Source organism: Pseudoliparis swirei, chromosome 24, assembly GCF_029220125.1.
Source record: "Pseudoliparis swirei isolate HS2019 ecotype Mariana Trench chromosome 24, NWPU_hadal_v1, whole genome shotgun sequence".
Taxonomy (NCBI): Eukaryota; Metazoa; Chordata; class Actinopteri; order Perciformes; family Liparidae; genus Pseudoliparis; species Pseudoliparis swirei.
The window spans coordinates 11,697,290-11,712,289 of NC_079411.1; the positions used below are offsets into that span (position 1 = coordinate 11,697,290).

The 15,000-nt window shown below is 44.6% G+C and overlaps 2 protein-coding genes and 1 long non-coding RNA gene across 4 annotated transcripts in view; 1 reads left to right on the forward strand and 2 right to left on the reverse strand.

Annotated features, from left to right (window-relative positions):
• Positions 1-10,724, reverse strand: part of LOC130189695 (atlastin-2-like) — a 15,579-nt gene extending 4,855 nt beyond the window's left edge. For both annotated transcript variants that reach the window (XM_056408631.1, XM_056408630.1), the window contains exons 1-9: positions 10,622-10,724; positions 3,963-4,249; positions 2,780-2,911; positions 2,573-2,677; positions 2,431-2,481; positions 1,192-1,248; positions 584-676; positions 337-475; positions 115-242 (exon numbers count right to left, since the gene is read on the reverse strand). In XM_056408631.1, the coding sequence (XP_056264606.1) occupies positions 115-242; positions 337-475; positions 584-676; positions 1,192-1,248; positions 2,431-2,481; positions 2,573-2,677; positions 2,780-2,911; positions 3,963-4,249; positions 10,622-10,682 (1,053 nt within the window). In that variant the 5' untranslated portion in view covers positions 10,683-10,724. The remainder of the gene's footprint in view (positions 1-114; positions 243-336; positions 476-583; positions 677-1,191; positions 1,249-2,430; positions 2,482-2,572; positions 2,678-2,779; positions 2,912-3,962; positions 4,250-10,621) is intronic.
• On the forward strand, positions 10,561-13,495 carry LOC130189703 (uncharacterized). The gene is made up of 3 exons (XR_008830856.1): positions 10,561-10,606; positions 10,695-10,835; positions 12,861-13,495. It is a non-coding gene; the product is annotated as an uncharacterized LOC130189703 (long non-coding RNA).
• A 1,190-nt stretch (positions 13,496-14,685) lies between these two features.
• LOC130189700 (heterogeneous nuclear ribonucleoprotein L-like) overlaps positions 14,686-15,000 on the reverse strand; it is a gene marked incomplete at its 5' end in the record, with an annotated part of 10,193 nt that continues 9,878 nt past the window's right edge. The window contains one exon of the mRNA XM_056408637.1: positions 14,686-14,741. Coding sequence (XP_056264612.1) covers positions 14,686-14,741 — 56 coding nt within the window. The remainder of the gene's footprint in view (positions 14,742-15,000) is intronic.

The window sequence follows — 15,000 nt, forward strand, 5'->3', positions numbered from 1 at the left end:
GATCTTTCTGGAGGAGCAAAACAAATCATCCTGCTACATATCGTGGGACGATGAAGGAGCAGGTTGTCACACGAGCTCCTCTTCCTCCCTCCGTAACCAGGGCGACGAGCTCACCTTGAAGTAGTGCACCAGCTCTCTGCAGGTGATCTTCACTCCTCCGACCTCCTTCTCCACCAGGTTCTCTGGAGACAGCAGCGCAGGGACGAGGTTCACCAGCTCCTTCGTGAACTCCTCGTCGATATCTGACACACACACAAAGACACACACACACACACACGAGTCACAGAGCCGGCCTGGTTCTGACTGGACGGGTCGAGCCTGCCGTCGGGTCTTCACCTCGGAGCCGCCCATCAAAGTGCGGGTTGGTGGCCACCTTGAGGCCGGGGTGGGGCAGCAGGAAGCAGCCGATGTTGGAGAAGCACGAGTGGATGTGCTTCCGGACGTTCTGCAGCTCCTCGTGTTGGTTCTGCTTCACCTGGTGACGGACGGGGGGGGGGGGAGGGGGGGGGACACGCCGTCAGTCCGGAGACGTCGCCAACACGCCAAGAACACGCCAAGAAGCCGGTGGCACGCGGCCGCTCACCTGCAGGCGCTTCTCCAGGAAGCTCAGGCCTCCTTCCAGGCCGTATGGGTGCTCGTAGGGGTAGCTCCAGTCTCTGATCAGGAACATCAGACTCTGAACACGGGGTCAAAGGTCAAAGGTCATGGAAAAAAAAGGGGGGGAGGATAGATGGACGAGAGCATTTATTCCAAAGTTTTCCAGATTTCAGCGGTTTGGATAATGCAATAATAAGTGTGTGCTATATTTAGAATATGTTCAGAGGATCTGAAGCAGTTCTCTTAGGTAATGCTGTGCAAATATAAAAAATATAGCACTTTAAAACTATGTTTTGCTGCTGCCCGTCCACAGGAGCACACGCCTTTGCTTCGGTGCTGGTTCCTCCTAACTGCGGGCGTGGAGCGCCCTCTAGTGGCCATACACCGACTATGGAGAGAGACCTCACGTAACCCCGCTTCAGATAATCTGAACCGCCCCTTTAAAACGGAGCATCTAAAAACAAGAAGAGGAACAGTGCCGATTGGTCGGTTTCTTAAAACTGAAAAAGATTCCGATCAAATTTAGGAAGAAAAAAAAACACGTTTCTGAAAGTCAAACGGAAATATCACGAGGACGTCGGGAGCGGCTCCCACCTGGAAGGGTTTCTCGTAGACTTCCTCCATGGCCAGCCGCCCGTACTCCGTGAAGAGCTGAGGAGAGAACACCACCGGACACTTAAAATATAATCGAGCTCAATGAGTGCGAGACGTCCTGCTGACTCATGGAGGCCCATGATTGAATTAGATTTTTTTTTAAAGAGAAAGCAAAGCTGGGTTAAAGTAATATGTTTTTATTACTTTATTCTATGCCTATGTTTATTGTTACACCTTTAACCAGAGTCACATTCCTTGCATGTGCAACTTGGCCAATAGATGATTCTTCTTTGTCCGGAACCGTTTTAAAATTAATCAATACAAAAAATTTCCCCCAAGAACAATAATCCAAAATGTGTCTCATTATTCATAAGAATAAAAGAAAACGGATATATTATTAAATCCAAAAGCCCCGCCCCCCCCCCCACTGTTTGATGGCCTGTCAACCTGAGCTGAGCTATCGGGACCAAAGATGGAAGAGAGCGTTCCACTGAGAGGCGTTCGGCTCCATGAGGACGCCGGCTGCTGGGTTCAGGTTCAGCTTTGGTTAATCCTCGACCCTGAACGCACCACAGCACACCTGATACGGAGCTCTTCGCTCACTCCGTTAATCCGTCAGGGCTGGAAACCAAACAAAGCTCTATAACAGCCAGAGCAGCCACCGGCCTCGTCATCGGGAGAGGAAGGAATTAAACAACAACAACAACAAATGACCTAACAAAACTGTTGAGGAAGTGTTGCTTCCTGTGTTCTTGTTGTTCTTGGTTTGTACTCTAGGTTGAATGCACTTTGGATAAAAGCGTTTGCTAAATGACATGTAATGTAATGTAATGTTGGCTCAAATTTGTAAACAACAAAAAGTAAATACAAAAATAAATCATGAAGGCAGCTTTGATTCAGTCGGTCCATGTTGATATTAAGTTAAATAAATAAAAGTCTGGGTGTTTTATGACAATTATTTGTTATTTTTGCCTTTGTTATTATTTGTATCTTTTATTTCTTTCTTTACTTTTATTTTTTCTTCTTTACAATTGTAAACTGATTGACACATGCACAACAAATTAAAATACTTCTTTGATCCCTGTATATCATAGTGTGCATTTATCATTAATAAAGTATATATATATATATCTAAATACGAGTTATTCTCTATCGATTATTGGTTGCATTTCTTTTTTCAAATTAAGAATGTCCAATCGTTTTCTACTCGATGCTCGTGGAGTGTCTCGAGTTGCTGACCTGGAGGTGCTGCAGGTCGTCCTCCTGGACGTTCTGGGACAGGTTGTACACCTGAGAACACACAACATACCCCGTTATCCGCCTGGTGACGTCATTGTCGCTCTAAAAAAACAACCACCATCAGATCCGATTCCCGGCCGACCTGCACGGAGCTGGTCATGGTGCTCAGGGCGAACAGGGTGGCGCAGTCTTTGATGGTCGACTGGCTGTCGAACGCCCCCTGCGTGTCGATGAGTAGAACTGCGACCTGCGACAGCGACGACAAGTCATTCATTCCTGCGTCTTCAAAAACACGACAGAGACATCATGACTCGGGAGGCGCTCGCCGGGCTCGGCCCCGCCCGCTGACCTTGCAGCCGTCTGGTTTCTCCACCACGAACACCTCGCTCCAGGCCAGGATGCCCGTGGTCTCGCGCTCGCAGCCGCCCCGCCAGCTGAAGCCGGTCAGAGGCTCCTCCTCGCCGCCGACCCACGAGTCCGACTGGACGGAGACAAGAGGAGGGCAGAGAGGTCACGGGCAAGAACGCCACATTCAGATGCTAGCCTCAAATACAGAATGAAACGACGTGTGGACTCTCTCTCCCTCTCCCTCCGATTTCATTTTGCGTTGACAAACTTCTCCTGATCCCGTTTTGTAATCTGATTAAAGCCTCACTGGACAAATAACCAACATCAAACCTACAAATACACGACTGTCAAGATTTAAACGGTCTTTATAGTTCCTGAAACACTGGAAGACAAACCACAACAACAACAACACGGTCTGATAGGAGCATCTAATCTAATGATCAGCCGGGCGAGGCCTGATGGAACGACCATCGTCCAGAACATGAAGATCTCTCCGCTGATCGAGAGCAAAGCCAGTTTAGACCGGAGGAAGGATTCCAGCCACTGCCCCCTCTTAGTGTTAGATATATATATAAATAAATAAATATAAATTATTTATTTATATATAAATATATATATAAATACATATATAAATATAGTATTCATTTATATCTATATATATATATAGATATATAAATAAATATATATAAAAATTAATATATATAAATAAATACATGTATATTGCCGATCAACAAATCTGCCCTCCTTGATAAATGAGCTGACTCCACCCACTGATGAAGAATGTCGATACGGTTATAAGATACAGATAAAAAGTTAACTAGAGTGAGTGGACCTTGAGTTGGGATTGTTCTGTCAAACCACTTTATTCAGTCGTAACCTATAATGTCGACTCGTGACATGTTAGATTCAAGTTTATTGCCATCGCAGAGTTCAAGTACCACGAGACAACAACGTTCAGTTTAGCAACCAACTAAAAAAAAGCAGTTGGAGCGCAGAATGTGTGTGTGTGTGTGTGTGTGTGTGCGTGTGCATCAGTAACAATCAGGCATATAAACAAACTCACCCGTGGACATTTTGCCCAATTTCGTAGTAATTCTCAACAAAAAAAAGAGGCAGAACTGGATTTCAATCAGACACGTTTCTAAACCGTCTCGGGCTCATCCCGTTGGCGTCGCCGCGGTTACCTGTTTGTACATGAAGCGCAGCATGAAGTCCAGCAGGAAGGACTTGCCCTTGCGGAATGCTCCGGCCACGGAGACGACGACCACGTGGAGGTCCTGCACCTCCTCCTGCAGCAGCAGCCGCTCCAGCGCCGCCTCGTGCAGCGAGAACGAGTGCTCCTTCTCGTCCGCCACCACGATCTGCACCGGCCGGGGCCCGCCGGCCTCCTCCTCCTCCTCCTCGTCCAGAAGGTCGTCGTCCTCCTCCTCGCGTCTCATCGGGGACGCGTCGGAGTCCAGCCTGTGGCCACCTGAGAGGGACAAGCGGCACGTTTAGAAGGTGCCACCTCTGGGTTTTGGGCTGTTTTGGGAAATGTCTTTTAACCTCACGCAAAATATGAATAAATCACAGCAGATATCTCATCGACGCCGGGATTGCGTGATCGTCTCTTTGGACGACACCTCTTCCCCCCGGGGATGAATAAAGCACATGCGTAATCTATTTAAAGCGCTGTGCGTCGGAGCGGACGCGGGTTTCTCTCCCTCTGCAGTCCGACTGCAGAGTTTCCCTCTCAGGGATCAATAACTCGGATGTTCCAGAAGCGACAGCGGTTGTCGGACGGGAAGAGAAAAGTTCTCCGGACATCTAAACGTCTCCGGTTAGAGACGCTTCACAGAGGAGGAAGGGAACGCCGGCGTTGTGGGACGGAGGTTTACGGTAAACGGCCGTCGGTCGGCTCTCCTCGTGCGGCCGCCGCTACACGTCGCCAATCTGGATGTTTCAGGACGATTATCACGTGATTATTTTTGGACGTCCAAGTGAAATAATAAAGCGTCGTCGTCTCTCGCTCGGCGGTTTGAAACGAGCTGCTGAAGGTTTGCGTGAAAGACGCCCGAGTCACGATAAAAGTCACTGGCGTGTCGGGACCCGTGAGACCGCGGTTACGTGACGCCGCTTTCTCAACACGGCGATTTACTCAACCCCCCCCCCCCCTCCTCCTCCCGCCGCCGCCAGCGGCCTGCGGCCTCGTAGGAAGAAGAGTCTTCATTCAGGTCAGCGTTGAGCGAGGTCGGGGCCGTGAGAGGCAACGCGCCTCGCCGGCTCAAATACACACGGTCGCTTCATGAACGGGCACTCGGTAGAGCGCATACCTTCGCATATCACAAGATTGGGCATTGAATTATGAACATTTTGGCATTAGTTGCATGCCAATTGGATAAAAATTTACCGTGCTATGGTAAAAAGAATCGAATGAAATGGTCCCCGGATAATAACCAATCATCCCACCAAATTTCATGCGATTTAAGAAGATTTTGCCCTTTTTCATGACTTTGACCTTTGACCCGATCGATCCCAAAATCTAATCAAATGGTCCCCGGATAATAACCAATCATCCCACCAAATTTCATGCGATTCGGTTTAATCCTTTTTTACTTAAGCGAATAACACGCATACAAATAAATAAATAAATAAATACACGGCGATCAAAACATTACCTTCCGCATTTTCAATGCGAAGGTAATCATAAATTAGCCTCAGAGGGCTTTACAGTCTGTACACATACGACCTCCCTGACCTTTGACCTCACATCGGATCAAGAAAAACTCCCAGGAAATAGAAAAAAAACTTTCACAGGGAGAAAAGGGAACATTTTGCACACGCACATTTCATCTCACGGTCACGCCTCGAGTTAAACGGTTTTATTCATCAAAATACCATAATTTTAAGCCTCTGGTAACTAAGATAGTTTGACGCGTCCACCATCTCCTGGATCACTGACTACCTCACAGGCAGACCACAGTTTGTCAGAATGGCTGCTCTCTGTGGTGAACGTGGGTGTGAGATGCTGAAGCCCCACAGAACTGTTCTCAGGGTGTCTACATAAATAATTTTAAATAATTTTTTTTAAGTTAAGACTTTTAAGACCACGTAATAATAAAATTTAAGACTGAAGAAAATATACATTATATACATTAATCTAAATTCAAAAACTCACACTGTCAAATTAAACAAAATGTAATAATGCAAAAAAAAAAAAAAAACAAATCATTTCATGTGTACATTATTATTTATTAATACAACATTTCAGAACATTTGAACATTATGAACAAATGAACAAAAATCAAGTAAATATAAATATAATATAATTAAAATACAACAAAAAAAACAAAAAAAAATAAAAACAATAATAAAATAAATGCTACAAAATTGCAATACATTTACATAATAGAATGTGTGTGTGTGTGTGTGTGTGTGTGTGAGAGAGTGTGTGTGTGTGTGTGTGGTGTGTGTGTTCTCTCTTCTCTATGTGATCCTGAGTTGTGTCAATATACTAGGAAAACTCCTCTTGAGCTTCTGTGAATATAAAAAAAACAATCCTTTTTGTCTTTAAAAAACCAAAAAACAAAAAGTTGACATGGATTCAAACAAAAAAAAAAAGAGAAAAGCAGAAACAACACAAACCACAGTCACTTACATCTCTTATGACACCATATGAATGAATTAATGTCAGAAATGAAAATAATGATGAAAAATGAATTTTCAAATGAACACTATGTAGCCATATTGACACTATGTACCTGAACATACATACAAAATACAGTAACCACCACTCTACTACTTATAAATTAGTTTAATTAATGTTAATATGTGTGTGAAAACGCCATGCACTTTACACATACTTGACACACATGAAAAAATTAGAATATGATATACATATATAGTGTATTGGTTAGATTATATATATTGTTTTAGACTGAATGTAAGCATGATGCTCGTGGTTCTGGGATCCCATGGGTCATGGAGCAGAGCACAGACCTGACCATGAGCTTTTCAGTCTGGTCTGGGTGGTCTGTCTGTCTGTCTGTGGTCTGGTCTCGTGGGTCGAGTGAGTCTCGTGGTGGTGTCCACCAGAGTCTGGAAAGAAATGAGACGTGCTGGTTTCACGTGATTGATTCTTTGTGACACGCTCCCCGCTGGATTTCCTCCGCGGCGGCCAGCGTTGCAGCTAGTCGTCGTTGCTGGCTGCGCGGCGGTGCCTAGCCTCAGCCCTTGCTGGCGGCCTTCGCTAGCTCCCTGTTGCTTTCCAGCTCACTCGTGAGATTCCAAGTACTGACATTCCGCGACACGAGACAACAGCATTTCACCCACTCAACACAGAACATGCTTCCTTTCAAGCCGTTGACTTCGATGATCCCACGTTGTCGTGATGGGACGTCGACGCTTTGACCCCAGAGCATGGGGCGGGATACGGGCCCCTTTGAGACGGCGTGGTGACACCAGAGACAGAGAGGGACACGAGCGCCGACCGACACAGACATAGACCATCAAAACCATTAAGAACAACATAAGAACAATTAAGACAATAATTTAAGACAATTTAAATTTTAAATTAATTTAATTTAAGGCCTTTTTTTTTTAAGAGAATTTAAGACTTTTTAAAGCTTTTTAATTTTGAAGGCCTTCCTTCACCCTGTCTCACTGACCTTGCCTTCCTTCACCCAGTGGTCCATTCCACAACAGTGAGATCATTCTGCAGTAAGTACTGTATTTAGATGCAGGAGTAGAGTGATTTAGGGAGTGTGGAGGACTTTGTAAGGGTGGCCGATGAGAACCACCTGCGGGGGAGGTGTGGGAGGAGAGATGGTGGTGGTGTGGCCAGGGGGCTGACAGGAGCACCTCCAGGACTGGTGATGGAGGTGGACTTCTGGAGTGGTGGATGGTGGTCCGGACGGACATGAGGGAGGAGTGTGTCAACCTGGGCACACATGGTGCTGGTGGACACCAACAGAGAGAGTTGATCTTTTGCAAGAAAGAAGCAAGATGTGGGAACATGAAACCAGTCGGTTGTCAACAGTGTGGCCGGATGTCTGAGTTGTGCCATTGTCTGCTGGGAGCAGCATCGCTGAGTGGCCAGTCGGTTGGCACTGCAGCAGTGGGAAGCCGTCTGGGTTCATCGGCCAGCTGCCCAGGGCGCATAACAAACTGGTTAAGGTGGACAGTTGGAGAACTGGTGTCCTGAGGCGGGTGGGGACCACCCTCTCACCCACTCCACCTGGACCACCATTGACAGAGAGGACCACTCTCTCCACCACCACCGCCCTCATCTGCCAGGAGAACATTCCTGCCCTCCAGCCTAAGGACTCTACAACAGCACCTCTCAACACAGATTCACTACAACTTCTTATATTGTGTTTTGGTTTTTGTTATTGTTTATGCTTGCTACTGGTTATACCCTTTGTCTCTTTTTAATTTTGTGTATTCATCTATCTATATATAAATTTCTATTCTGGGGATAAATAAACTATCTATCTATCTATCTATCTATCTATTCACTGATGACGCTGCATACGTCATCAGTGAATACGCTTTTTTCTTTCACTGCTTATCAAACAGTTCAAGCGGATCAGTGGATTCCTGTCTTACATCACACTGGTTACCTTCCAGTAATCCCTTCCATCGCGGCCTGTAACATGAGACTAAACCTCCAACGTGAGGAACGTGTCTACTGAGCAGACCGTCAGCAGCATGCGAGTCTGGTCGGACTGCATTCACAGCACCGAGCTCCTGGCCCTGGGAGACGAGGCGCTCGCAAGGAGGGGCAACATTCACCTCAACTTGTACTTTTAAAAACGAGGCAGCTGGGATTTGCAGTTTGGATAGTTAAGAGTCTTAAAATGTGGATCTGGGGGGAAAAGGGACAATAACGATCCCAGTACAGTCCCCCATGTCTCATGGCATCTGACAGCCTGTGCTAGTTCTACTTGTGCTTGCGTAAGAAGAGACTCTACACAACAAAGTCCATTCACTAACGTTGCTGGTTTGAGGTCGATGCGGCCCTTTGAAAAAAGCCCTCGTCCAAAGATCCACGACAACGATTGAAGCCTCGAGACTATCCATTTTTATTTGGCGTGCAATAACAGAGCCCGTGGAAGTCGGCAACGAGAGGCGATCCTCCTCGGGGAGTGGGAGACTTCTCAGGCTTGAAAATGTGAATCTGGAACAAGAGGCACAGTTATGCACACGCCACATGACTTGGGTTTTTTGCCCCACTTTGGTGTTAGCACATAGTGTGCAGTCCTCCACACAAAGAGCCCAGTGGAGCTCAATGCAGCTGCAGCAACACAAGCAGCAGCACCTGCTTTGTGTGGATCAAAACACTGGTAAACCTAAACCACACACACACACACACACACACACACACACACACACACCCACCTGTGATTATCGGCTTTAGACTCGGTCAAAACACTGACTGGATTTCGAACAATTATAGCGGTCACCATGTTGATAAAAGCAGTGATAATAAGCCAGAGTCTCCCTCACTACCTCATTTATAATGCAAACATAATTCCGATGCGTCTGGACTGCTGGTCTAGGCACAGATGGCAAATAAAAAACCTTGAATTTAAAAAGACAAGTAACCCAGAGCACTGGGAGATCTCCCCAGTTACTTGGTTGTGAGACAGATTAGCATCAGATACTGAGCAGTAGTATAAATGCCACAATAACAGAATGGTGGTAGCTTAAAGGGTACCTGTAGTGCAAAACAACAACGTGCTACATCCATTCGTTGTCAACAAGTCACGCCAGCTCAAAGCTAACTATGAGGATAGATCGCAATCTATATCAGGGTGAGATCGCATGACATTAAAAAAATTGGTCACTTTCTCCAGCAGCATGTCATTTCTGTCTCGTGTTGCGTTGACAGTCCTCTGGATCATTGCATCAATGAAAGACATCTCCAGAAGCAGATGAGGTCTAATGACACTATATCATCGGACATACAACAAATGCACTCTATCAGAATCGATAGTCTGCTTTCAGTTGCTGAATCAGACAATCTTTCATCGTCCATATTAATCTCTCAGCATTTGTTTGCGGTTTCGCTGGCTGTCGATCTATCAACGATCGACATATTCAAACAGCCTAAACTGAATACTGGACCGTCAGTGCATGAATAACCTTTAGAAACACATTATCTTTTGATCTGGCTACATATTGTTTTGCACTACAGGTACCCTTTAAGAGGGTTGGACGGCTAGCCGCTAGCTTCCAGGCTAGCTGCCTGACAGCTGGTCACAAGGCGCCATATCACCTCATTTAAAAAATGGTTAAAAGCCCATTTAATATTGTTTTTGAGAGAGAAAACAACGCCGAATTAAACACAGTAACTAATAATCATGAAATGGAGTCGTTTAAAGGGTAGCTGTATTAACCCTTGCGAAGAGGAGACGGAAGTTATCTTAACTGGTCGTTTTTTTTAATGGAGTCCGGCGTGAGTTTGGCTTGTTTTTACAATCGTTTTTTTTTTATAACACAGTTGTCCCTCCCTCCCAACCCCACACACACACCTGTGATGTGCGCTAACGTAAATGAGATTACACCCCAACGGCAGTTGGCTGGCCTCGGGCCGTTACCTGGCGACCAGGCCGTTGTCACAGCGACGGTTTTTTTGAATTTTTTTGAATTCTTTACCGCTCGCGACGCGAGTGATTTCGCAGCGGGACGCGAATATTCGACAAAAGCGGCGAAGCGCTGCCCCGTTACCGACTGCCCGCCCCCCATCCACACGGCAGTGGACGGGTGGAGGTGGGGTCACGTATGCAGAAACTATTCACCCGCCGTCGTCCGTCGCGTCGCTTACATCGTTTCCATCCGTTTCGGTGTACGTTTAAATCACCTTCTTTGAAGATGCTGTTTTTGTGATTCCGCCGCTTCAACCTGTCCTCCTCCGCCGCCATCTTTCTCGATAGCGGCCAAAGCGCTGTCCTTGACGTCACGGATCTCTGAGCTGCGGCGGTGTCCGCGTGGTCCTAAAGTACGTCGTGTTTACCTCGCCCCCCTCCGTTGACGCTGGGCCCGAAAGAAGTGCTGCAATAAAGTACACATTCGAGGTACTTGTACTTTACTTGAATATTTCAATTTTATGCGACGTAATACACATTGCACATTTCACTCCACTACATTTGTCTGACAGCTGTCACATTCATTTGTCATGCACTTCCCTTCCAGTGTAAACCACACGTCTCCAGATGTGTTGATCTTAATGTGTAATAAACTGAAGAATGAAATGTAGTATGGCTCAAAAAACTATATTTTTTAAGCTTTTAAACTGTTTAAAAAGCCTCTTGGATCAGCTGGAACATGCATCGTCACCAAAGTAAAAAAACAGGGCTGTTTTTCTGAGCTCACGAATTTTCAAATTGAAAATATATGGTTTTCACAGTACAAACATGATCTTATAGAACATGATGCATCGCTGTAGATTAAACTACCTTTCCGTGCGTAAAGGAGTTAGAAAGCACAACCGTAAACATCTAAAGCTGATCAATTCCACATACAGAGTAATATTAATGCAAAAACAGTACTGACAAAGTATTTCACTGCATAATGAATACTTCTAGTTTTCATTCTTTTAATTGTGGAGTATTTCCACAAGTGTGTTAGAAAAAGAGCCGGTCATCTATTTTCATTAAAAAAATTAACATCTGTGTAAAGCTTTCTGTCCAGTACTGAGGTCAACCTGATGTCAGCCTAATATTCTCCTTTTTTACCTTCGCATTGAAAATGTCAGAAGGTTATGTTTTGATCGCAGTGTATTTATTTATTTATTTATTTGTATGCGTGTTATTCGCAAAACTCAAAAAGTATTGAACCGAATCGCATGAAATTTGGTGGGATGATTGTTTATTATCCGGGGACCAGTTGATGAGATTTTGGGATCGATCGGGTCAAAGGTCAAAGGTCATGAACAGGTCAAAATCTTTCGCAGAACTCAAAAAGTATTGAACCGAATCGCATGAAATTTGGTGGGATCATTGTTTATTATCCGGGGACCAGTTGATTAGATTTTGGGATCGATCGGGTCAAAGGTCAAGGTCAAAGGTCATGAACAGGTCAAAATGTTCTTGAATCGCATGAAATTTGGTGAGATGATTGGTTATTATCCGGGGACCATTTGATTAGATTTTGGGATCAATCGGGTCAAAGGTCAAGGTCAAGGTTATGGAAAGGTCAAACTCTTTTTTTACCATAGCACGATACATTTTTGTCCAATTGGCATGCAACTAATGCCAAAATGTTCATAATTCAATGCCCAATCTTGTGATATGCGAAGGTATGCGCTCTACCGAGTGCCCATTCTAGTTTAGCTCTGTTTTTGGTCTCCACCTTCTCCTCAAGGGGGAATCTCTGTCTTTCTAGCCGCTAAATGCTCCACTGTGTCCACGAGATAGTCTCTAACTGTGTCTGCCTGCATGAGCAGGTTCCCTGGGTTTATCAGAAAACTGCTCGAAACAACACTGATAACCAAAATAGTAAAGTTGCAGATTGTAGGGAAATAAAAATGTGCTGAAATAGGTCAGACGGTAAATATGCAGCAAAAACTAGGAGCTAAAAAAAGGTTTAAAAGCATATAGAGATAAGGGGACTGCAGGGTCAGTTGATCATTGTCTCTGGACCTTTCACATCAAACAAGTCATTTATTAATATAAACAAATTAACTGATTAGTGAGGCTTTAAATATAAGTATTGATTGGTATTGGAAAATAATGTTATTGTCAGATATTGTAGCTAAAATCTAATCATTTAAAACATTTATCCAGATTTTTTTGTCTTACAAGGTGTGAGTTCAAATTCACATTCGTGTACCACCTCATCCCATACACTTTAAACATTTTTAGGGATTTTAACGATCCAAGTGGCGCTGGAACCGACCAAACCAGAGCAAATCCGGCCTGAATGGCAGAACTTGTTGTTGAGACCTTGTGACTCTTTGGGTAGGAAACGGATGTGGAGCGAGACCAGTCAACTGACTCCCTCTCGCCACGCTACATACCGCCCGTCAGGGGGAAACCTGCTCGTTTCTGTGACTCCTCGCCCCAGTGCATGCTGGGACTTCTGTACATTTTTCTCACCAGATCCGATTACGCCCTCCGCCACCTGGACGTCTCCACGCCGGCGTGTCAGCGTGGTCCACGGTCATCTGATGGCCGCAGCTGAAACATGCGGCGAAGCCTTTGGCCGTCATTTCACTTCCCCCTTTACTTCCTTTGCAGAACGACCAGCCTGTGTTGTTTCAGGCTGACCGCGAGCAGCCACACACACACACACACAGGACGCGTACACACAGACAATGGAGTAGAAGCGCTGCTCGGCCTTCTGGGTACAGGCTGCTCGTTGGGTCCTCCAGGCGTAACGCTCTTATTTCATCTCGTGGGATACGGTGTCAACAATTATCCAAAAGGCAGCACACTGTAGGGTTTGTAGAGCATGTAAGATGCCTTTATTCTACATGGCACATTGATTCTACCTCCTTCAGCTCATGGGTGGAGGTCTGGATCGTGGTCCATGCCTACCACCAACTATTCATACACTCTGTTCACTTTTTTCCCCATGAAAGTTTTTTCCTGTTTTTTGGGGAGTTTTTTCCTGATCCGATGTGAGGTCAAATGTCAGGGATGTCGTATGTGTACGGACTGTAAAGCCCTCTTTAGGGAATTTGTAATTTGTGATATCGGGCTGTATAAAATAAACTGAATTGAATCTAAAATGACCCCTAGACTTCATGTGTATGAGAATACAAAATGTGCACCCATGCAATGACTATACACACACTTATTAAATACATACAGGACTTATCTGTAATATTCAAATAAGAATTAGTTAGTTTCCAGAGAGTAACGTTTGCTGATGAAGGATTCAGATCAGAAATAATTTCTTGGTGAAAACACTAAACCGGCTACAAGGATGATAAATGATGATAAAAAGTGTTGCGGGTTATGTTCCTGTTACGGAAACTCAGCACGGCGCGTTCACCAATTTGCATCTTCAGTATCTGAACCGGAGGCCCGAGTTTCTAAAACACGGCAGCATTACAGCCTCCTGCTAAAAAAACATCATAGTACAAAGATTAATTATGGTATTTAATAAAGCCAAAACGTTGTACATTCAAAAAAGAGGACTTTAGCCTGAAAATGTGATTATTCTGAAAACGTTCAATTAATAAATAATATATACATATATTTAAACACTAACAGTAGTGAGCAGCTGCTCAGTCAAACAAGAGCCAACCCCCTTCTTATTAAAAAAGTAAATCAGGAGCACAGCTGTGGAGGAAACACAGAAAGTACATTTAAAACAATTAAAATTAAAAAAACAATCAATCACACAAATAAAACTCAGAACAAACCCTGATTTACCATTAATGGCTAAATTAAGTTAATAAAATAACTTTTAATTCAAGTTAAATAAAACCAACTAAATCCTACACTCCAACCATATTAAAATGACTTATTACAAATAAAAGATATTTTAGGATAGTCCCATAAAGACTGTGATGTCTGATTGCTTCAATGATTCCTCCCTGAGTTCGACCAACAACTACATCACTCCTTTAAAAGGCTGTGTCACATGGGACTCTTTTAACCGCTGATATTTTCAATATGAAGGCCTTTTGTGGAGGATGAAGACATTTATTGAGTTGATTTCTCACGTGTGATTTGATCTGTCCATCGCTGGCATCCTCCACGTTTTAAAGGAGGCTCAAAGGACCATGGAGGTCAATAATGTGCTTTTTTCGCCACTAAAAGACCTCGACTCCATCTCAATGCTCAACTAAACGAGGGCCACACAAATAAAATCCATCCATCCATCTCTCGGGAGAAAAAAACAACTCATAATTTTCCTCCTTAGTCATACAACTTGGGAGGAGCTGGCGACTGTGGCGGCCATCTTGTCTCTGGCTCACAGGTGGGAGGAGGTGGAGAAGCAGAGTTTCAGGGTGAAGGGGTTGGAGGTGTCTGCAGGTCAAGAGACGGACAGCAGGCATAGAAACATAGACGGATGCAATCAATAAATAAACACTGTTCACTGTGGGTGTGAAGGTTTTTTTTAAAGTCAGATATAATAAACATAATAAATCTATTTTACAGCATGCATCTTGTGGTAGATGAGGTTGTCTCTATTTGGTGTTGTTGTTGTTGTTGTTTTTGATCAGATCAGTGTGAAGCCTGACGTCTCGTGGTGTCTATCACCTGTATGTGTTCAATGTCGCCGCCT